This window comes from Gossypium hirsutum, chromosome A04 (genome assembly GCF_007990345.1).
Source record: "Gossypium hirsutum isolate 1008001.06 chromosome A04, Gossypium_hirsutum_v2.1, whole genome shotgun sequence".
NCBI lineage: Eukaryota > Viridiplantae > Streptophyta > Magnoliopsida > Malvales > Malvaceae > Gossypium > Gossypium hirsutum.
This window is the reverse complement of record NC_053427.1, coordinates 77,185,445-77,212,924: the sequence shown is the minus strand read 5'-3', so window position 1 is coordinate 77,212,924 and position 27,480 is coordinate 77,185,445. Positions and strand designations below refer to the sequence as shown.

Here is a 27,480-nt window from a genome sequence, read left to right as displayed (position 1 = left end):
TACTAAAGCTTCAGTTGTTCTGAAAGAAGAAATTACTTGGGAATTCTTTCAGACCGAGTTCTAAAAAAAATATATCAGCCAGAGGTTTCTCGATCAGAAAAGAAAAGAATTTCTTGAGTTGAAACAGGGTAACAGATCAGTATCTGAATATGAAAGAGAATTTGTTCGATGAGTAAATATGCTCGAGAATGGGTACAGTCAGAAGCTGAAATGTGCAAACGATTCGAAGAAAGGTTAAATTAAGACATTAAACTACTGATCAGAATTCTTGAAATTCGAGAGTTTGCTACATTGGCAGAGAGAGCTTATAAAGCAGAAGAATTGAGCAAAGAAAAGAAATAGGCTGAGAGGGAAGCTCGAATTTTTAGTAAAAGACCGATGGGAAAATCCCAGTTTTCTGCTTCAAAGAAATTGAAGAAGTATCAGGGTCGTTCTACTTCAGCCATTGGATATTCGGACAGAGAGCGAGGTTCTCAACGCACTAATCCAAGACCTTCTATTCCATCAGTGACCAGTATTGGTAGTGTTGGCACTCCTAAGCCGAGATGTCAGTACTGTAATAAAGCTCATTTTGGTGAATGTCGATTAAAGAGCGGGGCTTGTTACCAATGTGGTTCTTTTGACCATTTCCTCAGAGATTGTCCAGAAAGAGGTGAAAAAGAAGCTGAATAGATATCGAAGCTGAGTAATCTAGTTTCGAGAGGTAGACCACTTCGACCATCTGGTAATGTTAGTGGAAGCCGAGGAGCTACGAAAGATATTACAGGCAGGTCTGAAGCACGAGCACCTGCTAGGACATATGCCATTCGTGCCAGAGAAGATGCCTCAGCACCCGATGTTATTACTGATACATTTTCTTTACTTGATACTAATATTACTGCATAGATTGATCCTGGTTTTAGGCATTCATATATATGTGTTAAACTTGCAATTATTAAAAATTTATCTGTTGAACCTACTGAATTTGTGGTTAAAGTCTCGAACCCCCTGGGCTAGTCTGTGTTGGTGGATAAAATTTGTAAAAATAGTCCACTGATGGTAAGAGGTTATTGTTTCCCGGCTGATTTGATGTTACTGTCATTTGATGAATTTGACGTGATATTGGGCATGGATTGGTTAACCCAGCATGATGCGGTAGTAAATTGTAGACAAAAATATATTGTGCTAAAATGTTAGAATGGTGAGTTGCTCCGGGTTAAATCTGATCAGACAGAGGGGTTATCTGATATGATTTCGGTAATGGCAGCATAGAGGTATGTCAAAAAAGGGTATGATGCTTACTTGGCTTATGTGCTTGACACCAAAGTATCTGAGTCAAAAATACAGGCAGTCCCAATGGTATGTGAATTTTCCGATGTGTTTCCAGAGGAATTACCAGGATTGCCACCTGAAAGAGAAGTGGAATTTTCTATAGATTTGATTCCTGGAACTACTCCGATCTCCATAGCTCCATATCGTATGGCTCCTACAGAATTAAAGGAGTTAAAGACACAGTTGCAAGAACTTGTTGACAGGGGTTTTGTCCGACCGAGTCATTCATCTTGGGGTGCTCCGGTTCTGTTTGTGAAAAAAAATATGGGTCTTTGAGATTGTGTATCGACTACCGACAGCTTAATAAAGTAACCATAAAGAATAAGTACCTGTTACCCCGAATTGATGATTTATTTGATCAGCTGAAAGGTGCTACTGTATTTTCAAAGATTGATCTTCGATCGGGTTATTATCAGTTACGGGCAAAGGAGTCAGATGTGCCAAAAAAAGCCTTTAGAACCAGGTACGGGCATTATGAGTTTCTAGTTATGCCGTTTGGGCTAACTAATGCACCTGCAATATTCATGGATTTGATGAACCGGATATTCAGACCGTACTTAGACAGATTTGTAGTAGTATTCATTGATGATATTTTGGTTTAGTCTCGGGATGAAGAAGAACATGCAGAACATTTGAGAATTGTGTTGCAAATTCTGCGAGAGAAGCAGTTATATGCTAAATTCAGTAAATGTGAATTTTGGCTTCGAGAAGTGGGTTTTCTAGGACATATTGTATCTGCCGAAGGCATCAGGGTAGATCCAAGTAAAATATCAGCTATTGTCAATTGGAATCCACCGAAGAATGTATCTGAAGTTTGAAGTTTCTTGGGTTTAGCTAGTTATTATCGTAGATTTGTACAGGGATTCTCTATGATAGCTTCTCCAACGACTCGATTATTACAGAAAGATGTAAAGTTCGAGTGTACTGATGAATGTCAACAAAGTTTCAACCGATTGAAAGACCTATTAACGAAAGCACCTGTATCAGTGCAACCTGAACCGGGTAAGGAATTTGTTATTTACATTGATGCCTCATTAAATGGTTTAGGTTGTGTTTTGATGCAAGAAGGTAAAGTAATAGCCTATGCTTCAAGACAACTTAAACCACATGAAAGAAATTACCCAGTACATGATCTTGAATTAGCTGCTATTGTATTTGCGCTGAAGATATGGCAGCATTACTTGTACGATGAGAAATGTCATATTTATACTGATCATAAAAGCTTGAAATATTTGATGACACAGAAAGATTTGAATTTGAGACAGCGCAGGTGGCTTAAACTGATAAAGGACTATGATTTGAGTATTGATTACCATCCGGGTAAGGCTAATGTTGTAGCTGATGCTTTGAGCCGGAAATCTCTGTTTGCTTTACGAGCTATGAATACCCTATTATCATTGACTGATGATGGTTCAATCCTAGCAGAATTAAGAGCTAAACCGACATTTTTACAGCAAATATGTGAAGCTCAGAAGAATGATGAGAAGTTACAAGTTAAACGGGCATAGTGTGAGTCAGGTAATGATTCTGAATTTCAGATTGGTTCTGATGGTTGTTTATTATTCAGAGGTAGGGTATCGTACCTCAGAATTCAGAGCTCATACAGAAGATTCTACGCGAGGCTCACAGCAGTACTATGTCTGTACATCCGGGGAGTAATAAAATGTATAATGATCTGAAAAAGATGTACTTGTGGTCGGGAATGAAACGTGATATCTCTGAGTTTGTATCAAGGTGTTTTATATGTCAACAAGTTAAAGCTGAACATCAAGTACCTTCGGGGTTACTTCAGCCAATTACTATACCGAAATGGAAAGGGGAAAGAATCACTATGGATTTTGTATCGGGGTTACCTTTGTCTCCGAGGAAAAAAAGATGCTATTTGGGTGATTGTAGACCGATTGACAAAGTCAGCTCATTTTATTCCGATACGTATGGATTATTCTTTAGATAAACTAGCTGAACTATACATATCTGAGATTGTCAGGCTACATGGAGTGCCTGTCTCCATTATATCAGATAGAGATCCCCGATTTACGTTTTCTAGGACAAATTGCAAGAAGCCTTGGGTACTCGTTGTATTTCAGCACTGCATTTCTTCCTCAGACAGATGGTCAATCTGAGCGTGTAATTCAAGTATTGGAAGATATGCTCTGATGTTGTATACTAGAGTTTGAAGGTTATTGGGAGAGGTATCTACCTTTGATTGAATTTGCTTACAATAACAATTATCAGTCTAGTATTAAAATGGCTCCTTATGAACCTTTGTATGGTAGAAAATGTAGAACACCGTTATATTGGACAGAGCTTAGTGAAAGGAAGATACATGGGATTGATTTGATCCGGGAAACAGAAGAAAAAGTAAAGGTTATTCGAGATAGTCTAAAAGCAGCTTCCGATCGTCAAAAATCATATGCCGACCTTAAACGAAAAGAGATTGAATTTCAAGTCGGTGACAAGGTATTCCTGAAAGTGTCTTCTTGGAAGAAAGTCCTCCGATTTGGTCGAAAGGGTAAACTGAGTCCAAGATTTATCGGGCCATATGAAATCATAGAAAGAATTGGACCGGTCGCTTATCGATTGGCATTATCACCGGAACTTGATAGAATCCATAATGTTTTTCATATATCTATGTTACGACGATATCGATCAGATCCTTCACATGTTATTTCTCCGACAGAAGTGGAGATTCAACCGGATATGACTTACAGTGAAGAACCGGTCAAGATATTGGCACGAGAGACAAAAGAGCTTAGAAGTAAAAAGATAAATTTGGTGAAAGTATTGTGGCAAAAACACGGGATTGAGGAAGCGACATGGGAACCGGAGGAGGCAATGAGGAAACAATACCCAAATCTCTTTACTGGTATGATTTTCGAGGACGAAAATCCTTAAAGGGGGGAGAGTTGTAATGGCCTAAATTTAAAATTATCGGAATAGTGGTTTCGTAACCACAAATCCGATTTAAAGAGAAATTTATTTCAATATTTTTGCTTGAAAATTGATATGATAGGAAAATTGTATGAAAATATTGATAGAAAAATTTTACCAATTTAGTGATTAGATAGAAAAAGAAATTATTGAAGAAATTGGGTAAAAATAAGGTATCGAGACCTCTATCTCGTAAAACCGAGTCAAAAATAATTTTATAAATATTTATGAAATGTTATTAATGTGGTGTTAAAATTTCGTTAGGAAATTTTAATGTTTGGGTAGTCAATTAAATGAAAAGGACTAAATTGTAATAGCTGTAAAAGTTGCTAGAGTGATTAAATAGCTTAAGAGTTTAATGAGAAAGGATTTAAAAGGCAATTAGACCCAAAATTTATTTGGGCTGGACGGAAAGGGTATGAAATCAGCAGAAAAATTGATAAATTAAGGGTAAAATTGGAATATTGCAAAATTAACTAAATAAAACTAGGACTAAATAGGAAATATCTAGATTTCTCTTCATTTCTCTTCAATTCCAGCAGCTAAAAACGCCATAGGAGGGGTCTATAAGCTTTTATTTCATAATTGTTGCACCAAGTGAGTTAATCCTTGCCTTTTTCTTGTAATTTTTGTGTTTCTAAGACTTTTACAACTAGGTCCTACTATTAAATTCATTAGTTTTTGATTTCATGGATGAAATTGAAAGTCACCATGGTTGAGTGCTGTAAGTTTATGATGAAATAGAATTAAATTAAAGCTTTAATTTGTTTATCAGATGATTTTATTAGGTAATTTCAATAGAAATTGATTTTTAGGACCTAATTGTGAAAATGCTTGGAATTAAAGTCTATTGCTGAAATTCTAATTCCTAAAGGTTGTAAACTAGTTTAAGGTGATATAATAAAATGTTAATTGAGAAAAATCAACTCAATTGAGAGGCTATTTGAGTAGGGACGAAATTATCATTTATTAAAAGCTTAGGGAAAAAATGGTAATAAACAGCTTGCACAAAAACAGTTTGGACAGCAGCAGTAGACTAACTTTGAAAAATCACCATAAATTTTAGAAATCGAATTAGAAGATGAAAAAAATATGGCATTAAAGCTTATTGAGTCTAGTTCTCATAGAAGAAATAGTGTAAGCAATGGATTTGTAAATTTTTAGATATAATGAATTTTGTGAGACAAGGTCAGAATGAATTCGGGTTCCCCTGTTCTGACTTTGAAAAATCATAAAAAATTGAAGAAAAACAATTATGGGCTTAAATTTATATGTATAGAATCCTTAATGAGTCTATTTTTAAGAGAACCAAATGAAAACATTATTTGAATTCTGTATGAAGAGATAATTAATTTTTAGTGAAGAAGGGTCAGAACTATCGACAGCAGAACAGGGGTGACTTTAAAGAATAAAATGTACTTATTGGATAAACCAAAAATTATGAAAATTTTATGGTAAAAATATATATGAGTCTAGTTTCAGGGAAAATTAACGGATCTTAATTTGGAGTTCCGTAGCTCAAGTTATAAATAATTTAGTGACTATGAATCAAGTAGACAGCTTTGAATGAACTATAAATAATAGTTGAATTATAGAGAATGTTGCATATGAACATGAAATGTATTAAATTGATAATTAAATTTATTTATTTAGATCCGGAAGATTCAAATACGAAGCTAGATCGAGGAAAGGAAAAAGTTCGGGATTAGTAGATTTTTACTGTTTACAAACAAGTATCAAGGTAAGTTCGTGTAACTTGAATTATATTCTTAAATGCTTGAGATTGTATGTTATTGATGTGAATATGATTTGAGTGTTCATTGTATGAAAATTAATGAAACATTGATATATTTGATAAAATGGGATGAAATCCCGGTTGAATGAAAGGAAAATTCGATGGATCTCTGAAAAGGAATTGACGGTAAAAAGGATCTAGCTCGGACGGGTGATCCTATCCTGACATAGCCCTCCCGAAGAATATGTGTAAAATGGATTTAGCCCGGACGGGTAATCCGAATTAGGGTCTGAATTTAGCCTGGACTGGTAATTCAGATCCAAGCTCATTAGAGTAATTATCGTTGCAGGGGATTTAGCCTGGACTGGTAATCCCGACAATACTCTATAAGTTTATATTGCAGGGCATTTAACCTGGTCTGGTAATCCCGCTGCAAGGTTGGGGTTCGCGGGAGTGTTCTCTCTGAAATGGAAATGTGCGCACATGAATATGAATTGACGGACCCGGAATTGTACACTAAAAGTGTACCTCTGAAAATCCATCGAAATTTCGATAAATTCAACGGGATAAGTATAAAAAAATAACAAGGAAATGGAAATTATGATATTGATGAGCTCATCAATCATGGTATATATTATTGGTACATGGAAATTATTGTACTAACTTGAATGTTGAGTTTGTGCATATTAGGGTAATAATGCATTGAATGGATATATGGATGTTTATTATATTGTATTGAAAATATTAGGTAAGTATAATTCTTGTTACATGAGCTTACTAAGCACGAAGTGCTTACCCCGTTTCCTTTTTCCCTGTTTTGTAGTGTTAAGAGCTCGGAGGTCAGATTTGTTCGGAGACACATCACACTGTCAACCTCAGGATTTCAGTATATAAAGAAACTTTATTTTGGAAATCAATGGCATGTATAAGCTAACAAAGTAAATGTTAATGTGAAATGAATGTAAAGTTAGCCATTAGTATGGTTAACAAACCTGGTTTTAGATATGTGATGACGTTATCTTATAAATATGCATGAATTTATCTTGAAAATATGTTGAATTGATTTGGTTGATGTGGATTGGTCTCGATTTAATATTGCAAGGAAGGTTAGATATTTATAAAGGGGCTATATTGAATATAAAAAAAAAATTAATTCGTAAACTCCGGTAATGCCTCGTACCCTATTCCGGCAATGAATACGGGTAGGGGTATTACATCACTTCTCTCTTACCTCTATCTCTTTTATTTTAATTAACCATTATCTTCATCTTGTGATCAATATTTTGCTTTCTCTTGTTTTCAGATTACAATTTGAATCGATACTATTTGTTACCTTATCAAATTGCCATGACAAAATGATGGGCTTTATCAATTGGAAACCCTTACCCGTTTGACTTGTGCTCCCATAGCCTGTGTAACAGTTTATTGGCTCACTTTCAATCCGGCCTTCAAATGAATTTTTGCCTTAGTTGTTTTATTGGTTAAAACTAATGGGCTTTCCCCTTCCATTTCTTTTAGCCAACTTTACTAGGCTTGTCATTCCCTTGAGTAAACCCTTTGTTTATTTCTTTTCAAGCTCAATAATTGGATTAGCTTGGCCATTATTTGATTGCTTCCCAAACTCCTTTTAATCTACATATTGTTCATTCTCCATATCGCGCTTTGCCAAGGATGCCTTTGAGCTAATAGTCCCTATACTGTCTTTTATCATGGGTTCCTTTGCGACGTTCTTCTCCAGCTCATCCTTCATCGTGGATTTATAAGCTTTTGGCCATTGATCTTTAACATAACTCTATATCTCACAAAAGAGACAGATTGTATGGAGAGACTCATATTCTGAAATTTAGATTATACTATCAATCAAAATTTTCTAAATTAGAGGATTATTCAAATTAATATCAATTGTCACTTGTGCAAATCTTGTTTGTTCTCCAATGTCTATCTTGTAAGCGATCTTGATGGCCAAACCAATCATCTCGCTAATGGCTTTTAAGAAACTTTACTTGTATAAGGTAGTCGTTAATCTTGGCAACGTTATCCAAGCTACAACTTGTAACAGTAATGGTTGAGACACCAAAAAACTCTACAACCATGGCTCCACCATAATGTACTGCCCATATACGATCCATAACCCTTTAACAAGCACTCTATTATAGTTGTCCTTTGAACGAAACTTGACTAGATAATAATTGTTCTTGATATTTATCAACTTCATTGGTTGCACTACTTTCCTCAAAGAGTAAATACGATTGTGCAAAGCCTTGAAATTGATATTGTAACCAATAGGTAGACAACAGTTGTGTTATCCCATACTCTTTTCAACAAGATCATGGACCATTTTCGAAAAGCATATTAACAATAAAATCCATCAATCCTACCGATAATGACATATTCAGTTGTTAATGCAATGTTATCTTCTTCCTCAAAGCCAAAAATTTAATCACCATTGAGCGAAGGTTACCCAATTAATTTTTCTTTAAACAAGACAAAACCCTTTGTTCTCACCCTAACTGGTCATTCGATAATCGTGTGATCATCCACCTCCATCTTGATCGAGCCCATCATCTCTGTCTCACCCATATATGGCAACTCCTCCTCCTCCCACCTTCTACTCTTCTCGTCCACCCTATCACTCGTCATTCAACCAAAATTGTAATGATGTTAATGTCAATATAATATTAACATACCTTTGAAAAGGTTAAGGATAAAATTAAAATTCTAAAAAAGAAAATCTACTATTTTTTCAACCATTTGAAAAGAAATCCTTATAAAAGCAAAAGGGATGGATAATAAAATGAGTTGTTGAATTAATTTCAAAATTCGAGTCATATCATTCTGCCTGTTTTCTAGTTGTTTGTTGAAATGCCCACAAGTCCCCCATCTCACGCAAACACTCAACCAACCCACAACAATTAAAAAGAATATTTTTTTCTCACTATAATGAATAACGCACAGCCCCACCCTTCCCCTCTTTTCACATTACACCGTCCCGTTCCCTTCCCTCTTTCTACGATGAGCCGACGAATTCAGAGAACCAAACAACATCCCCACTTAAACAAAAGATTAAAAATTTTCTTTTCCTTTTTTTACTTAAATTTTTCGATATTTAATAATTATATTAAAATTTTAATTAGATTTAAATTCTAAATAATATCAAAATTCTTGAAATGCTTTTTTATTATTCGTAAATTCAATCTTAAAGAGTAACAAACTTCTTTTCCCTCAACCTAACTGGATGATATTAATTTGATTATTTTTTTAAGGATTATAAAAATGAGAACTAAAATAAAAATATCAAAAGACGAAAACTCTTACTAAAGTGTCTGCTGCTCCGCTGCCGTACTGTTCTCTAATTCCAAATTCTCTTTCTTTTTGAATCACTCTCTTTTACTTCGATTCCCTCTATAGGAGCAGAAGCTAGGAAGATAGGGCTTGTTTGTTTAGTTTGTTTGATTTTTTTTTAACTATAATGTGAAGCCCTAGCTAAGCATTTTTAGTTAGGGTTTTCTTTTGGATTTTGGTTCCACGAGATCCGGACGAAGGATAAAGGCTGCGTTTTTGGCAGAATGGGGAATTGTTGTAGATCTCCAGCGGCGGTTGCTAGGGAAGACGTTAAATCGAACTTCTCCGGTCACGATCATGGCCGTAAAGATTCCGTTTCCAAGCAGAAGCCACCGATCACCGTGCTCAATGGAGTTTCCAAGGAGAACATCGAGGAGAAGTACCTCGTGGATCGGGAGCTCGGCCGGGGAGAGTTCGGCGTTACTTATCTTTGCATCGATCGAGGCACGCGCGAGTTGCTCGCGTGTAAGTCGATCTCGAAGAGGAAACTCAGAACTGCCGTGGACATCGAAGATGTGAGGCGAGAAGTTGCCATTATGAAGCATTTGCCGAAGAATTCTAGTATCGTGAGCTTGAAAGAAGCTTGCGAGGACGACAATGCGGTTCATTTGGTGATGGAGCTTTGCGAAGGTGGTGAGCTTTTTGATAGGATCGTCGCCAGAGGACATTACACGGAGAGAGCCGCCGCGGCAGTTACAAGGACGATTGTGGAAGTGGTTCAGCTTTGCCATAAGCATGGAGTGATTCATAGAGATTTGAAGCCTGAGAATTTTTTGTTCGCTAATAAGAAAGAGAATTCGCCCTTAAAAGCTATAGATTTTGGGTTATCGATATTTTTCAAGCCTGGTAAGTTGTTTGAAATTTAAATGCATAAACAAGTGAGTGCCTTTTTAAGAATGCACCATATTAGCCAGAATTATTTCGGAGCAACTTGAATTTATTTAATCAGTTAGCAGATATAGTAATTTGCCCTCCCGAGTTTTGATTGTGTCACAACAGATTTGACTCCAAACATGAAGTACATAAAGAATGATATAAGTTTCTCGAATTGGACATGCTGATGGCTATAGTCTGCGTGCTTTTATTTGTTTATGGTGTTTGTAGTGACGAAATACGCACTTTAACAATTTTATTTGCTCATGCTTTAAAGGTAGCTTTTGTGTGCTTTTCCTTCGGATCAATGTTCCTAGCCACTTATTGTACCTGAAATTAACAAACCTAAGAATGAGATAGTGCATGGTTTGGCCTTTGTTAAAGTAGTTTTCTCATTTACCATTGATTCTGCATCAGAATCACTTTTGATTTTTTCTTCTCATTGTGGAAGTTTTGAGCCCACTTCTCTTTTTTCTCTTACAGTTGTTTTAGTTTTGTTTTTATCTGTTAGTTACTTATGTTGGTATTCATTATCCATCCCAATCAAGAAACTCTTGGTTCTTTGATCATATCTTTTCTTATCATTAAAATATATATTTTCCTCTCCTTCGTTGCATGAGACTAGACATTTGTGCTCACTATAAGTTTTAGATTTGGAAACGGCTGCACATTGCAGTGATCTGATTCTAAGTTCCAATCTTTTTCCTTCATACAGATGCATAATGGTTATTGTTAGTCATGTTTGTACCTGGCACTTTCTATAAATATATCTTTGTGTTCACACTGAGAGAAACTCTGAACTGTAGCTTTGTTTGGTTGATACAAAATTTCCCATTTCATATGGTGGGTTGTCATGGGGGATAACTGGTTAACCTCTCTTGCTGAAGCGTCTCAAATTTAGTAGATTTCCCTTCTGTCATATGAATGGTCTGATGTTTGGGATGATTTAGTATGCTATAAAACCTTTTGTCTGCTTTGGTTTTGTGAAGATTTTCTCCTATTGCCAAAGATGTGGATGAGTCTGATTTTTATAAATTCTTTATATACTTCCATTGCTTGGAAACTGGAGTAGCAGGCACAGCAAGTTGATGGTTTCTTGTTAAAAAAATTTTGCTTATAATTTTCAAAAATAACCATCAAATTAAGGATTCTTCTACCTTGTCAATAATTTCTCAGTTTTTGTTTGCAAAAGGGGGGAAAAAAAAAAAGCCTGCATGGTTTGGCAGGATGTGGTGTGGGGATACTGGTAGAGGTATGGAAGAGCAAGTATTATGCTAAATAGTATGAAGTCTGTGTACTTAGTGTTTGACCACTTTTCTTTTTATTCTTGCTGGTTGTAGATTTTATTCTTTAGTACTGTGTTCTAAATCCTACAATGTGTAAATTTCAGGGGAACGATTCTCTGAGATAGTTGGAAGTCCATATTATATGGCTCCTGAGGTTCTCAAACGGAATTATGGGCCAGAAATTGATATATGGAGTGCAGGAGTCATTCTCTATATTTTGTTGTGCGGGGTTCCTCCTTTTTGGGCTGGTAAGTGTCTTTTTGTTGAGTTGCCTTGTCCCCATGCGGATGCATGCATATATGGTGGCTGTGTGATGTTTGATGTTTCAGAGTGAGTTGAATTGTTATTCCTACCTGTTTTTTATGCAGAGTCTGAACAAGGTGTTGCACAGGCAATTCTTCGTGGGTTAATAGATTTCAAACGGGACCCATGGCCAAATATTTCAGAGAGTGCTAAGAGTCTAGTCCGACAAATGTTGGAACCAGACCCAAAGCTCCGGCTTACTGCAAAGCAAGTGCTTGGTACTAACATTTCCTCTGTGCTACTCCTCTTGTGCATGTTTCAGGGAAGGGAGGTGGATGGAGATGCATAGGCAGTTAGGCTCATCCTTTCATGATTAATGTTCCTTTTCTTCATCTTCAAATATAACACTTAAAACCTTACAAATATGAGCTTTCCATGGTTACTTTAAAATACCAAGATCTATGTTTCTGATTTGCTCTACATCAAATATTAATAATTACTAATAGTTTGCCTAAATCTATGTTTCCTCTTTTCACAGAGCATCCTTGGCTCCAAAACGCTAAAAAAGCTCCCAATGTGCCTCTTGGTGATGTTGTTAAGTCAAGGCTTAAACAATTTTCAATGATGAACAGATTCAAAAGAAAAGCCCTACGGGTTGGTTCATTACTACTAAGAATTTTGCTAGATCATTTATTATTTTTCTTTCATAGCTACAGGAATCTTAAAAGGTAATTTGATTTAGGTTATTGCTGAGTTCTTATCTGTTGAAGAAGTTGAAGATATCAAAGTTATGTTCAATAAAATGGACACTGACAATGATGGCATTGTTTCGGTCGAAGAGCTGAAAGCCGGATTTAAAAATTATGGTTCACAGCTTGCAGAGCCTGAAGTGCAGATGCTCATTGAAGCTGTGAGTGTGTTTTGGTTTACTCTCTGCCATAAATTAACAATTATTATGATGATTTATTTTTATTGGTTTGTACTAATTCCTAGCAAAAAAATAGCAGTCAAATTTCTTTCTGTTTCTCATTCAATATACCTTTTCAAAGTGTAGTCAATACTTCATAAGTATTAGTTGGCCTAGGCATGTTATTATTGGAACTTATTTGAGTAGATTGGAGGCCACCTATTTGGTATCTCCTGTTGTCTCTTACAGTAACTTTATTTGTTAGTATTAACATTATTGTCTGCTACCTTTCTCTTCTTTTCCCCCCACTGGAGTATGTTCTTGAAGTAGTTCGATGTATGGTCAAGTAACAACTTGGAGTGGATGGCCTTTGGCCGCCAGTGTCCTCACCTCCTGCAATTTTAAATTTGCACTGACAAAAACCATATAATTGGGAGGCTAAGATTTCCTAGTGTGACTAGATTTTCCAAGCAGATAAGCAAGAACCTGGTTTAGTTTTTGTAAGAATAGACTAATCTTTTGGACCATAGGGTATTCAGCTTTTACTTTGCAAACTTGGATGTGCTTGGTTGAGTGAAAAAGTGGAAGGATGGAAGAAGAGTGGAAAAATGAAAGAAATAAATTTTAAGTTTGCTTGGGAAGGAAAAATGAGACGAAAGAAAATAGGATAGATGACCATTTTCCTTTGTAATGCATTAAAACTGATTATTTCTAATTAAGAGAGGTGGAAGTTTAGTGTGCATTTTACAAGATTATGCATGTTCTAAATGTCATTTTCTTTCCTGTTCAACTCTAACTAGCATTGGATATAAAGAAAATTGTTTTTCTTTTCATTTTTCCATTTTTCTTACCAAGCACACACTAATGGAAAGAATAATGAGATATTTTCTTTCTATTTTTCTCCCCCTCTAATTTGTCATCTTTCCTATTAAGCAAAGCCTAAGATTGTTTTCGTGAAGGATTTGTATGGTATTGATCAAAGATTTTACTTTTAGTTGTTTCTGTGGTTGTACTTTTCTTATATTTTAATACTAGAGTCAATTGCTAGTGCTACTTCCCCCTCCTTTTATCTCTTTCCTAAACGTTCATCAAATTTGAATCTGATAGCTACCTTTGGCCGCATTTGAACATCCACATTAACAAAAATAGTGGCATCGTAGCTTAGGTCATGTTACTTTCCATTTTTAATTCTAAAAGGTTCATATTGACCACAGGTTGATGCTAATGGGAAGGGAACATTGGACTATGGGGAATTTCTTGCTGTTTCTCTCCATCTGCAAAGAATGGCCAATGATGAGCATCTTCGGAAGGCCTTTTCTTACTTTGATAAAGATGGCAATGGTTTTATTGAGCCCGATGAGCTTCGGGATGCATTGATGGAGGATGGAGCAGATGATTGTACAAATGTTGCAAATGACATCTTCCAAGAAGTGGACACTGACAAGGTGATCCAATATTTCTTCACCAATAAATTCATATGACCATATTCTAGTTTAACTGACAATATTATGATTTTGTAAATGCAGGATGGGCGCATCAGCTATGATGAATTTGCAGCCATGATGAAAACTGGTACGGATTGGAGAAAGGCATCTCGACATTACTCGAGAGGGAGATTCAACAGTCTAAGCATAAAGCTGATGAAGGATGGTTCTCTGAATTTGGGGAATGAGTAGAATCGTACTAGCTGTTGGTTTAATTCAACCATGCAAGAAAACGTAAGTAGATCAAGTTCTTTCCTTGTATATCTTAGACTTTGCTTTCTCGTATCACTTGTGATTGTATGGGGAGGGGTGGGAGAGAGGACTCTGCATTAAACGGGTTTTGATGCTATTGGATTACAATCTTGTTTGTCTCCTTCACTCTGCTAATGTTAATTTGTCTTTGTGGCCATAATTAAGTTAGGAAGGCACTACCAACTTTTCGGTATATTGTTTCTGGTTGACATTTGACAACATGAACACGGATTGAATTGAATCAAGTAGTGTTTTAGCATACTCCAGGGAAAGCTGCTATTTTCTTCCGCTTTAAGAAGGTTTTTTTTTTTTTCATTGGAGGCATTTGGATTAAATGATGCCAATTATCTTCAACTCCAGGCTTTTTAAGAGCTTGAGTTGTTATTTCATTTTTTGTCAGCCTCCGAGTGGGTTCCGAAATCCATTCCATTTGACTCAGGACTACACACAGACCGAAGGCAGTGATGATATGGTAGACCGATTCGGTAGCTTTTGTTGGGGGCAGGGGTGGCTAAGTTTCTCAAGGATTCTTACCTGAGCTTGATGTTTATCGTCAAATTTCCTTTGAACCTTCAATAAAATAGCATCATTCATGACCGAGCCTATTAACTGCTTCCTCCCACCAATGATGAATCTCTTTACTCCAGTCCATCTCAAGCGTTCTTTAGCTAAAGCCATCGGGGCAACTAGGATGGCGTTCTATTATAGCTCTATTATAGCTCGACCATTTGCCTTGTGGTACTTATTTGAGGGAGTTTATAAAGAGCATTTGCCTTGTGGTACTTATCTGTGGGAGGTTATAAAGAGGTTGGAGCGGTAATAGGTCGAGTTGACTATAAGCTCTAAGAACATATTGATAGGATCAAAGGATGTCCTAAATTGTCGTAATTACTTAAGAGTAGAACTTCAGAACGTTTTAATTCAATCGATCTCTTAGGTCTAAAAGACCACCTCAATGTGCCAGCGTACGGACAAATTGCTACAAATTAACAAATTCTAATATGAGTTGAATGCAAATAAAGGTATCATTAAGGAAGTAGAACTTCCATGGACTTCAAATCATCTATCATAAACTTACATTTTGATGATATAAACTTCATTAGTTACCTAACACGACTATTTGCTATGCTACTTTGTCAGCTATTGAGATGGATAATGTCCTATTATTACCATTTCCGACTATCAGTGCCTGCCGCTCCTCAAGCTGCAAGATGGGCATTTATACTGCTTAATGCTCTCAGCTTTAGCTGGTGTTATTTTAACACATTTTCCATGGAACCACCTCTCACAAACATCACACCCAATCCAAAACTCATCCGCATTGTAATTTCCACCGCAGCTACCGCATAGTGTTTCACCGTGTTCATCTTCATTGTCCTCGTAATCAGCATCAGCAATCTTAGGATTGCTTTTCACCTGTCCATCACTCGATCTCTAGAAAATGAAGAACACAGTTGGAAACAGAAAATACTAAACAATCAAACACCCTGCATCACAAGAAAATCTTTCTTTCTTTGTAGGGACTATTAGGCTTGCTATCATGCTATGCATGCCTCAATTAATCCAAAATTTGCACTAATCAGGCCTGAAAGGAAGTTTTTTAAGTGATTAACCTTAGTGCTGCCCTGAGATTTGCTCTCACTCTCTATACTTGGTTTATCTTTAACAGGCTTCCTTTCAGTTACAACCTCAAAGACTGTAGGCAGATCGTTCATCATAGTAAATAGACGTTTCCTGTAAAGCAAAATCATAATGAACAAATATAAATTGTATATTCTATAAACAGGAAGCTTATGAAACAGTATAGCACGAGACTTCTGCATGTATATATCAAGTATCAAACACTGCCAAGCACCACAAGAAACTACTTGTGCAATTGCTTTCCAATCTTGCATAATCTAAAAACTGGGTTGAGATCCTCTCGATTACTTTTTCAATACAGTAATTATCATTCATACGTATAGGACCTATCATACTTATGAATAGCTATTAAACTTGTATTGCATAATGGTTATTATAGCTTAAACCCTAAAACCTGGGAACCATCATTACACAAACACCGGATTTGAAGTGGGAAAAAGGGAAGGAATCCCTCCTTGATAGATTTCTACCAAAAATGAGAACAAAATAAAACTCAGAAACGAAGTTAGTAGTACCTTTCATTACGGTTAAGACGAGCAGCAAGATAGAAAGCGAGGGAAATCAACCAGGAATCACTATGGACAGCAACCAAGGACAACCAATCTTTACGGTTCATTCCATCTCTAGCGAAATTGATACCAAGCGCGGGCTCAGGAAGCTCTGCTGGAACTTCCTCTGCTGGCAGACTAACTTCCCAGCTTTCATTCGGATGCCCATAAAGGCATAAATTCTCTCTATCTATAACCCAAACAAAAAAGCTTTTGTAAATCAAGCAACTTGGATCTCCAGTAACTTCATTGCTATTATTATTACAATTTGATGTATCCAGAAATTCTTTCTATATATGAGCAACGTGAATTAAAAAGGAAATTGAGAAAAATGGACATGCAAAGACGAAACAAGTTGATGAGATCTGGGAATACCTGGATCACAGAGTCCATAAAAGTGATCTACATCTGAGAGAAGAAAAGAAGGCTAACGTTAAAGAGATATAAAGAGAGAGGGAAAAACAGGAAAGGATTACCCAAAGTTAAAGCACGAAGGATGGCGGTTCTTCGAGCAGTGTAATCTTTGAAGATTTCCTCAACGGTTCGAGCAGAGGAAGCCATGGATTGGAATTAATGGCCTAATAAATTTCTTTTTCTTTATGTTATACAAATGGCAAGCAATTTGCCAGTAGTATTCTTTTCTTTGAATATAGATTCCGTTAGTATTTAGATGAGTAGGTTAGCTGGGGGTCACCATAATTTGCTACTGCCACTCCTCTTTCTTTCACGTGTTGGAGCTCCTTATTGGCTCATCATAACTAAAGAAATATATGATTAGATCATATGCTTTTTCTATTTAAATCTTTGATGATTTGAATGGAGGGATATACAATTCTTTTTAAACATAAATGGTGAGTGCAATCCAATTTATAATTATATTTGGGTTATTTTCAATAACTTTTAAATTAATCGTCAACTTTAAAGCTTTTCAATTAAATCTTCAGATTAATATTTCATTTCATTCAACTCATTTTATCAATCAAGTCATCCGTTTTGGTGTCAAATGCCTTGAATTATTTGACATGGTTTGTTTCTAACCATGTATGGATTTATAAGTATTTTAAGTACTTCTTATCTAAGCCGGCAATTATTGCTAAAGTTGATAGTTAGATTGAAAAATATTTGTTTGGAACTATACTATAGTTTAAAATTTCAATACTTAATATAAAGAAAAATCGCTATAAATAATTTAATAATCAATTGAGCCAAAAAAAAAACAAGTAATCAATTAAGCCCTCAAATTATACATTCTGTGAAAGCATTAATGCTATAACTTTGTGTTGATGTGATGGATGATATGATAAGTTGATGACATGAAAGTTGATGCCACTTAACAATTTTGAGTTGACACATTCTAATTTTATAAATTAACTTTTCAAATGTTGTAGTTGGTAATGCCTTGAAGAATAAATTTGTCAAATATTATTATAGTGAATTTATCAAACTTCTATATCACCTTTCTTTTAAGATTATTAGTGAATGATAATTTTGATGAAGTATGTTTCGTTTTGTCTTTTTTGACGTATCCTCCTTCATTAAGCTATATAAGTTACATTATCTTCACATAATGTAGTTGACATCTTTTTTTTGTAGAGCTAAATTACATATCTTCTGGATATATTAAATCAAAAGTCATGGCCAAACACATTCTTGGTTTGCCTTATGCATTGCAATTATTTCTACATGATTTAAAGAGACAATAACTAATATTTGTTTTATTGAATGCCATGATATGATTATACCCTCACATATAAATAAATATCCCATTTGATATCGATCTCTATGTTAATATGATAAACATCCAACATCTGTAAAGCCAACTTATTGAGGCTTTGAATCATTTGAATAAAATAAGCCTATACCAATTGTCCTATGAGATATTTAAATATATCCTTAATCCTATTCCAATGCTTGTGTATTAGAGAAAAGATAAATCTTACTGACAAACTTACAACAAATGTTGTATCAAATTGTGTGTTATTTGCATGATACATTTATGCCCCTTTAGCACTAAGATATGATACTTTAAGACCAAGAAGCTCTTCGTTATTTTCATAAGGACGAAAGGAGTCTTTACTTAGATCTAGTGATCTGACAACTATTTGAGTATTTAATGTGCTTTATCCATATGGAATTTCTTTAAAATTTTTGCAAATAATATTTAAATTCTTACATCTATTGATCTTTCCTATACAAAACTTTATTTTTCCAAGATATTTCATCTCAAATTCTTTTTTAAACAATTTATTGCATTTTAGTGTTAGGATTTAGTACCCTAAGTGTAGTTTTTGGTCATTTATACTAGTATTTTTGGAACAAATTGGTTTAAATAAAATTCCATTATTCATATTAATATTGTTTGTATTTGTCCTCAATGTTTTTTGCACGTAAAGCAAAATGTAAGCAAATATTGACTCATTGATTTCCTAGTGTTTAACTAATGCTAAGTTGCATTACGTGGATATATCATAATACAAGAAGACAACTTGTTTTGGTAGGTAATCTAAAAGGTTCATAGTCTGATGAATCAAAATTGAGCATATTGATTAAAATACTATTAGCCGTTTATCAAGTCCAAATGGGGAGATACATTGTCTTGGATATCGAAGTGGTTTACTCCTACAAGATAATAGAGGCATAGATGTGATTGTCTAAATTGATAATACATCGGATAGGACCCAAGTTGAATTAATTCTAAATATTGTTATAGATTAATTCACTTGTGACGTTTATAGTGTGGCTTATTTCAATCCTGACTAAGTGATTGATTATGTGTGCATGACTCATATACTTTGATGTATTAAAAGCTCGAGTTCAAATAAGTAAAGAGCAAAGCTAGTACGTTAGGTATACAACTTTTTCATAACATAGCTTCATTTACAATAGTGGACTTCATAGTCCAATAAAGGGTAAATGATGTCCTCTCATTGACATTACATGATAAATGAAAAAGTAATGCAACCACATGTGATTTGTCTAGAAAAAATGATTTAATAACTATTTGTTAGCAATTGACTTTTTTCCTGAAAGATGATGTATTGCATAACATGACATAAAATATGATTATATTGGATGAATGGATTTAACCCAAAAAGGTTAAGGATATCCTATGAGGGTAACACTCTTATGACAAGGTCATTGGCAAACACTTATTAAGTTGATTTCCTAATGATATATAATAAGGGAGAGCTCAATCATGGTACTTTAGTGGAATGACACAATTATTAAATAGTGTTGTAATTAATAAATGAAGAGTCAAAACTTAATTATAATTTTAGCCCTAAAGAGTTTCTTGTTGATAAAGGTGATGATCCTATTATGGCTGAACAATGGTTATCTTGTTTATGTAGAGTGATAAAAGAATTGAAATGTACTCCCGAGGATAGTCTTTTGTGTGCTATATCACTGTTAAAAGGGGAAACTTATCAAATGTGAGAAACCTTGGTTAGTGTAACTCTTGAAGAAATGATTGGCTGAGATTTTTTTTGGAAAAGTTTAGGGAAAGATATGTAAACCAGATGTATGTCGAACAAATGAGGAAGGAGTTTATGTATTTGAGACGAGGTAGAATGTCTGTTATGGAATATGAGTGAGAATTCCTTAGATTTAGTCGTTATGCAAGGAACATGTTTCAGATAGAGAATGAAACATGTGACAACTTTGAGTGGGGACTAAGGGATAAAATTCGTGCATTAGTGGTAGCTTTTGAATGTAAAACTCTTGCAATAATGACAGCTAAGGCCCATAAGATGGAAACGATCATCAGAGATAGAAGTCAGAATCTTGAAAGGGAAAGGATGAAGTGGGAAAGGTTAAACCCTTCACCTCTAGCAAGTTTTAAAAAGCCTAGAGATCAGATCTACCTAGCTTCAAGAAGGGATTTGCAGTTTACAAGTTTCGATCGTGAAAGATTAAATAGATCAACTACTTTGATGGCAAGCTCTGGTGGTTCTAGAATGATGAGTAATGTATGCGATTATTGTGTTAAAAATCATGGTGGAGAATGCAAAAAGTGCTTAGGGGAATGTTATAGATGTGGATCCAAAGATCACTTAGCTAAGGATTGTCCATCTAAAATTGAAGCGAGCACGGAATAGTCTACCCGAGGTCCTCAAAAGTTTTAACAAGATACTAGATCAAGAATGGAAACAAAGTCTGGTTTAGTGCAAGGAGCATCGAGGAAAAATGTTAGTAAGCCAAATTCTGGAGTGTCAACTCGAGCTTATGTGATGAAAGTAGAAGATGATGTTGATCTGCCTGAGTTGATGACGGGTAAATTTTCTTTTCTCGGAATCAGTATTTATGCTTTGATAGATCTAGGGTCTACATATTCATATATTTGCAGCAAGGTTGTAGAGGGTCTAAGTCTCGAAATAGTGTATTATGAAACCAATGTGTTAGTAACTAATCCTTAGGGTTAAAGTACTATGGTGAATAAGTTGATAAAGAATTGTCCATTAGTATTTGGTGAGTATACATTTTGGCAGATTTGTTATTACTGAGTTTTAACGAATGTGATGCTATTTTGGGGTTGAATTGGTTGACAAGACATAATGCTATGGCTGAATTTCATACTAGAGGTGTACGCTTGAAAACTACTAAGGGTAAGGAGGTATTGATGCCTAGTATACAAACTGGTTTGACAAACATAATAATCTCTGTTGTATCTGTTAGAAAGATGATTGTTAATGGCGCAGATGATTATTTGACTTATATCATGGATTCATTTGAGTCAAGAAAGGAAATTAATCAAGTTTTTGTGGTAAGAGAATTTCTAAAGGAGCTTCCTAGAGTGGCACCTGAAAGAGAAGTAGAATTTTCGATTGAGTTAGAACCTGGAATAGTACCTATTTACTTACAAAATGGCCTAGTTAGAACTTAAAGAACTAAATGAGAAGTTGAAAGATCTATTAGATAAGGTTTTATAAGACCAAGTCTATCACCGTGGGGTTCACCAATTTTGTTTGTGAAAAAAAAAGATGGAACAATGCGCATGTGTATAGATTATTGTCAATTGAATAGGGTAACAATAAAAAATAAGTATCTTCTTCCTAGGATTGAAGATTTTCTTGACCAGTTATGTGGGGCTACAGTTTACTCCAAAACTAATTTGAGGTCTGGATACTATCAGGTAAAATTAAGGGTGATGATGTGCCTAAGATAACTTTTCGATTAAGGTATGGTCACTATGAATTTTTAGTAATGCCCTTTGGTTTGACTAATGCGTCTGCAATATTCATGTATTTAATGAAAAAAGTATTCCAACCATACTTAGATCAGCTTGTAATGGTCTTTATTGATGATATATTGGTTTATTCTAAGAATGATGATGATGATCATAAGGAGCATTTGAGAATTGTGCTTAGAACTCTGTATGATAATTAGTTGTATGCTAAGTTTAGTAAATGTGAGTTTTGACTGAAAAAAGTACATTTTCTGAGACTTGTTATTTTTGGTAATGGTATTAAAGTAGATCTTGCCATGGTAAAAGCAATACTTAGTGGAATATGTCCAAAAATGTATCTAAAGTTCGTAGTTTTCTGGGATTAGCTGGGAATTACAGAAGATTTGTGAAAATATTTTCAATATTAGCATCACCACTTACTCGATTATTGAAGAATAGAGAAAATTTTATGTGGAATGATGAATGTCAGCAGAGTTATGAGAAATTGAAAGCAGTTTTGACTGAAGCTCTAGTATTAACACAGCCAAAGTCTGACGTTGAGTATATAGTTTTTACTGACGTATCTTTGAATGGGTTGGGTTGTGTACTTATGTTGAAGGGTAAGGTTATATCTTATGCATCTCAGTAGCTTAAACCTCATGAGAAAAACTATCGAACTCATAATTTGGAATTAGCAATAGTGGTTTTAGCATTAAAGATATTGAGGCATTATTTATATAGAGAGAAATGTCATGTATTCTCTGATCATTAAAGTTTGAAGTATTTGATGACTCAAAAGAATCTAAATTTGCACCCAAGAAGATGGTTAGAAATACTGAAAGATTATGATATGATCATCGAGCATTATCCAGGGAAGGCAAATGTGCTAGCATATGCTTTGAGTAGAAAGACTGTGGCAACATTATTATCTCTCATGGGAAGAATGTTTGTACCTGTTTGGAGTGAATTGAGGAAATAGTTGTTAAGAGAAGCTCACTAGTGACATTTTTCACTCCATCTTGGAAGTATTAAAATGTATAGAGATTTAAAGAGCTCATATTGGTAGCCTGGTATGAAGAGAGAAATTGCAGAGTATGTCTCAACTTGTTTGACTTGTCAAAGAGTTAAAGCAGAACATCAAGTATCCTTTGGAATTACCAGAACGAAAGTGGGATAGAATTACCATGGACTTTGTTTCTGGTTTACCCATCAGTCCTTCAAGGAAAAATTATGTATGGGTAATAGTAGATAGGCTTACTAAGTTAGCTTATTTTCTACCAGTGAATTCTATTTATTTTCTAGAGAAGTTAGTTAAGCTTTATATTGTTGAGATAGTATGCCAGCATGGAAACCATCTTCCATAGTTTCAAATAGAAATCCAAGGTTTACTTCGAGATTTTTAGAATCAGTTACAAAGATTTTTGGGAACTAAACTACAATTCAGTACTGCATTTCATCCTCAAACTGATGGCCAATCTGGAAGAGTTATTCAAGTTTTAGAGGATATGTTGATAAGCTATGTAATTGATATTGGAATGAACTAGGAAAGATTTGTTCCTTTGGTTGAGTTTGCTTACAGTAATAGTTTTCATGCTAGTTTGAAAATTTCTCCCTTTGAAGCTTTATATGGAAGAAGGTGTAAAAAACCTACGTGTTTGGATGGAGCTCAGTGAAAGAAAGTCAGTGGGTCTTGAGTTGTGCATGAAACTGAAGAAAAGGTCTTTGTTATTCTAGTAATTTAAAAGTTGCTCAAGATCATCAGAAACTATATGCAGATCTGAAGAGAAAAGAAATTTCTTTTGAAGTAGGTGATAAAGTATTTTTTTAAAAGTCTCTCATTGGAAGAAGATCATTAGGTTTGGTCAAAAAGGAAAATTGAGTCCGAGAATTGTAGGGCCTTATTAAGTTCTAGAGAGAGTAGGATATGTAGCTTACAGATTAGCTTTACCTCCTGAGCTTTTAAAGATTTACAATGTGTTTTATGTATATATGCTGAGAAGATATAGATCAAATCTAGATCATGTTGAACAGATTGTAGAATTAGAGGTTAAACCGAACTTGTCTTATTAAGAAGAGCCTATTCGTAAATTAACAAGAGAGGTAAAAGAGCTAAAAAATAAGAGAATTCCCTTAGTGAAAGTTTTATGGAGAAATCATAATATAGAAGAAGTTATATTGGAAAGAGAAAGCCAAATGAAAGAGCAATATCTTCAATTATTTTCAGGTACGAATTTCAAGGACGAAATTTTCTAAATGGCGGAAAGTTGTAACAACCCGCTTGACGAAGTCTTGGTATTTAAATATTGTTTAGAGTATTTTGGTGAATTAAGTGTAGAGGTGAGTAAGTTAATTGTTTATTTTGATTAAGTACTGAATTCTTTATATGTGCCACTTGGCAGACTCTCTGTGTTGGCAAAGATCTGAGGTTTAGTGGACTCTTCCGTTAAGTTTATGCCACCCAGATGCTTTGACAAATTCGTTTGGTTTACTGATTGAACGGATTTGTTTATTATTAAATAAGTAAATTTAGTTAGTTAAATTGAAACTTAGTTAGAATGGTACTAAGCTATTGTAGATGAAAAGACTTAATTTTTTATAAGTGCACTTAATCACGAGAGTCAAGAGTGTTAGTGGAATTATTTGATTTTTTCACTAAACCTTGTCTCTGTGATTAGACATATAAGTTACATTTTATTTGTGTTCATCTTCCTCTTTGATCTTTCTTACATTTTCTGAAAAACCAAAGTCCAGAAAACTTGTCTGAAGTTGGGTTCACTGTAGTCAACCAACTTATACGTTTGCTATAGCTTTTTGGTAATTATTGATGAACCCTATGTTATTTTTAAAGCTATTTACGTGTTTTCGATTCTGCATGCATAAGAGTCAGATTGGTGTATGAGGAAGGAAATCTTGGTTTTGGGTTAAGTGTTAACATTTTGTGCATGTGTGTTTGGATTCGATGAAGTAGTATTATGATATGTTTAAATAACCTTATTTTTAGCTCAAGATGCTACCAAAGGTCTGAGTGACAAAGGCAAAAGGATCTGCTATTTAGACTTTGTTATTTTTCTGGTGAGTTCCTTTTTACTTTCATGTAATGTGATTATCTTTACTTTATATTGTTGTAATGTAAGTATTTTTACTTTATAAAGGATGATTAGTGAATATGTGTGTGATTAATGGTTGTTTGTTCAGAGTTATTAGTCTGAGATTTGTAAGGAACATGTTATTAGTCACAATTTTTTGACACTTAGGACCCCTCAACAAAATAGAGTTGTTGTGAGGAAAAATAAGACCTTAGAAGAAATGGCTGGAATCATGTTTTGTGAAAATAATTTTCCAAGATATTTTTGGTCGGAAGCTATAAACATTTCTTACTATATTATAAATAGAGCTATGGTTAGACTAATTTTGAAAAAAACTCATTATGAAATTTTTAAAGGAAGAAAGCCTAACATAAGCCACTTTCATTCTTTTGGTTGCAAATGTTTTCTTTTGAATAATAGCATCAAAGAAGAATATATATATAAATATTATTGATGGTTATATTTGTGAATATGAGAATGATTTAATCGGTCATGGTATATTTGTATATGAATTATATGTCAAAATTTCTTTATGTACTCATGTACATTCAGTCAATGATTTTTGTGAATTATTAGTACTAAAGAATGATACTTAAGTGTGAATGAATGTTTTGATTTTTCGATAAGTCTTTAATTGTTTGTGATGCTTAAAACTTACTTAGCTTTGAAAGCTTACTCTGTTCTTTATTTCTCTGTTTTATAGATTGTTGATTTTGGCCACCGACTCGGGGATCATCAGCAGTTCATCACACTATCGATCTTTTTGGTATAGTTATATTTTGGACTCGATATGGCATGTATAGGTTAGGCTGATGATAACTATGTTTTGAAATTGTAAATATTTTGGCTATACGAAAATGGCGTATAACTTAAATATCAGTATGTATTTTAGCTCGATCTCTGTTTATGTTTATTGACACTGTGAATGAGATAATTAAATGTTTAGTTCGGTAATACCTCTTAGCCTTAATCCGACGTTCGGATTCAGGTTAGGGGTGTTACAATGAATATGCAAGAAGAATTAAATCAATTTGAAAGAAATCAAGTATGGAATTTAGTTGATAGACCTAGTGATCATCCAACTGCAGGAACTAAATGGGTCTTTCGAAATAAACTTGATGAAAATGGTAACACTGTTAGAAACAAGGCTAGATTAGTTGTCAAGGGATATAGCAAAGAGGAAGGTATAGACTATGATGAAACTTATGCATTAGTGGCTAGTTTAGAAGCCAATAAGGTGTTATTAGCTTTTGCATGTTCAAACAATTTCAAACTTTTTCAAATGGATGTTAAATATGCATTTTTAAATAGTTTCATAAATGAAGAATTTTATGTTGAATAACCTCCCAGTTTTGAAAATCTAAATTTGCAAGATCCTAGAGCTTGGTATGAAAGACTTTCCAAATTTTTAATTGAAAATTTCTTTAGAAGAGGCAAAGTAGATACCACCTTGTTCATAAAAACTAAAGATAGAGACATTTTAGTAGTACAAATTTATGTTGATGATATTTTATTTGGTGCTACTAATAAACTTCTTTGTCAAGAAATTTCTAAGATTATACAAGGTGAATTTTAGATAAGTATGATGCGTGAGCTCAACTTCTTTTTGGGGCTCCAAATCAAGTAAACTAAAAATGACATCTTCATCAATCAAGCTAAATACATCAAGGAAATTCTCAAAAATTTTAAAATGGAGGACTTGAAGCCTCAACCAACACCAATGAGCACTTTAACAAAACTTGATAAAGATGAATGAGGTAAATGTGTTGAGACTAAACTTTATAGGTCTATGATAGGGTCGTTGCTTTATCTTACCGCCAGTAAACTGGATATAATGTTTAGTATTTGTTTATGCTCTTGATTTCAATCATCCCCTAAAGAGTCACATGTATAAGCCATTAAGATAATCTTTAGGTACCTTAAGGACACTCCAAACCTAAGACTTTGGTATCCCAAAGATTAATAATTTAGTTTGCATGCTTAATCCGATGTGGATTTTTGAGGATGCAAGTTAGATAGAAAAAGCATTTCCGGAACATGTCAATTCTTAGGAAACATGCTTGTTTCGTGGTTCTCTAAGAAATAAAATAGTGTAGCTTTGTCCATAACTGAAGCGGAATATGTAGCTGTAGGTAGTTGTTGTGCTCAAATTCTTTAGATGAAGCAACAATTAGTTGCCTATGGAATTGATATGGATCACATTCCTATAAGGTGTGATAACACTAGTGCTATTTGCTTAACCAAAAATCCTATCCAACACTCTAGAATAAAGCATATAGCAATAAGACACCATTTCATTACAGACCATATGCAAAGAGGTGACATAGTATTAGAGTTTGTAGATATTTTGCATCAAGTAGCAGATATTTTTACAAAGCCTTTAGATAATGAGAGATTTTGGATAATTATATGAGAGTTAGAACTAATGAACATGCCTTCATAAGCTTCTTGTACAATCTTATTGACATTATTGGACACTTGTGTTGTTTTATGCATGCTTTGCGTATATTACTTGATTATACCTGTAAACTTGTAAATTCCTTGTTTCTTTTAATTCTCGCATGTTTGAAATAAGTAATTAATTAAGTTGGATAGTATTTTGAATCATAGATTTAAATTTTAGTATGTTAGTAAATGTATTTTCTATATTTTGATTGTTTTCAAGCATGTTTTTACT

The 27,480-nt window shown here is 34.4% G+C and overlaps 3 protein-coding genes across 4 annotated transcripts; 2 read left to right on the top strand and 1 right to left on the bottom strand.

Annotated features, from left to right (window-relative positions):
* Positions 1–8,775: 8,775 nt before the first annotated feature.
* Positions 8,776–14,623, top strand: LOC107948592 (calcium-dependent protein kinase 13). The gene is made up of 7 exons (XM_016883203.2): positions 8,776–10,165; positions 11,583–11,726; positions 11,847–11,999; positions 12,260–12,375; positions 12,464–12,631; positions 13,843–14,073; positions 14,155–14,623. The coding sequence occupies exons 1-7, from the start codon at positions 9,544–9,546 to the stop codon at positions 14,302–14,304; spliced, it is 1,584 nt and encodes a 527-aa protein (XP_016738692.1). The 5' UTR covers positions 8,776–9,543; the 3' UTR covers positions 14,305–14,623.
* Positions 14,624–15,269: 646 nt separating this feature from the next.
* Positions 15,270–17,228, bottom strand: LOC107948593 (PHD finger protein ALFIN-LIKE 1). 2 transcript variants are annotated; one of them, XM_016883204.2, is made up of 5 exons: positions 17,030–17,219; positions 16,929–16,961; positions 16,521–16,743; positions 15,978–16,098; positions 15,270–15,798 (listed from the first exon to the last, which is right to left on the bottom strand). In XM_016883204.2, the coding sequence occupies exons 1-5, from the start codon at positions 17,112–17,114 to the stop codon at positions 15,547–15,549; spliced, it is 714 nt and encodes a 237-aa protein (XP_016738693.1). In that variant the 5' UTR covers positions 17,115–17,219; the 3' UTR covers positions 15,270–15,546. The 2 variants fall into 2 exon arrangements, with proteins under 2 accessions (XP_016738693.1, XP_016738694.1); XM_016883205.2 differs by lacking the exon at positions 16,929–16,961 and having other exon boundaries at positions 17,030–17,228.
* A 3,467-nt stretch (positions 17,229–20,695) lies between these two features.
* Positions 20,696–21,435, top strand: LOC121228086 (uncharacterized). Its single transcript, XM_041111223.1, has 2 exons — positions 20,696–20,825; positions 21,041–21,435. Exons 1-2 carry the CDS (start codon positions 20,696–20,698, stop codon positions 21,433–21,435), a joined length of 525 nt encoding a protein of 174 aa, XP_040967157.1.
* The last annotated feature ends 6,045 nt before the right edge of the window (positions 21,436–27,480 follow it).

Excerpts from the sequence above, each read along its gene's own strand:
- LOC107948593 (XM_016883204.2), bottom strand. The coding sequence starts at position 17,114 with ATGGCTTCCTCTGCTCGAACCGTTGAGGAAATCTTCAAAGATTACACT. Across the intron at positions 16,962-17,029 it reads CCTTCGTGCTTTAACTTTGG|ATGTAGATCACTTTTATGGA; the intron begins GTAATCCTTTCC and ends TTCTTCTCTCAG. Across the intron at positions 16,744-16,928 it reads TTATGGACTCTGTGATCCAG|ATAGAGAGAATTTATGCCTT; the intron begins GTATTCCCAGAT and ends TTTGGGTTATAG.
- LOC121228086 (XM_041111223.1), top strand. The coding sequence starts at position 20,696 with ATGGAAACAAAGTCTGGTTTAGTGCAAGGAGCATCGAGGAAAAATGTT. Across the intron at positions 20,826-21,040 it reads TCTGCCTGAGTTGATGACGG|ATTTGTTATTACTGAGTTTT; the intron begins GTAAATTTTCTT and ends ACATTTTGGCAG.
- LOC107948592 (XM_016883203.2), top strand. The coding sequence starts at position 9,544 with ATGGGGAATTGTTGTAGATCTCCAGCGGCGGTTGCTAGGGAAGACGTT. Across the intron at positions 10,166-11,582 it reads ATCGATATTTTTCAAGCCTG|GGGAACGATTCTCTGAGATA; the intron begins GTAAGTTGTTTG and ends TGTAAATTTCAG. Across the intron at positions 11,727-11,846 it reads GGTTCCTCCTTTTTGGGCTG|AGTCTGAACAAGGTGTTGCA; the intron begins GTAAGTGTCTTT and ends TTTTTTATGCAG.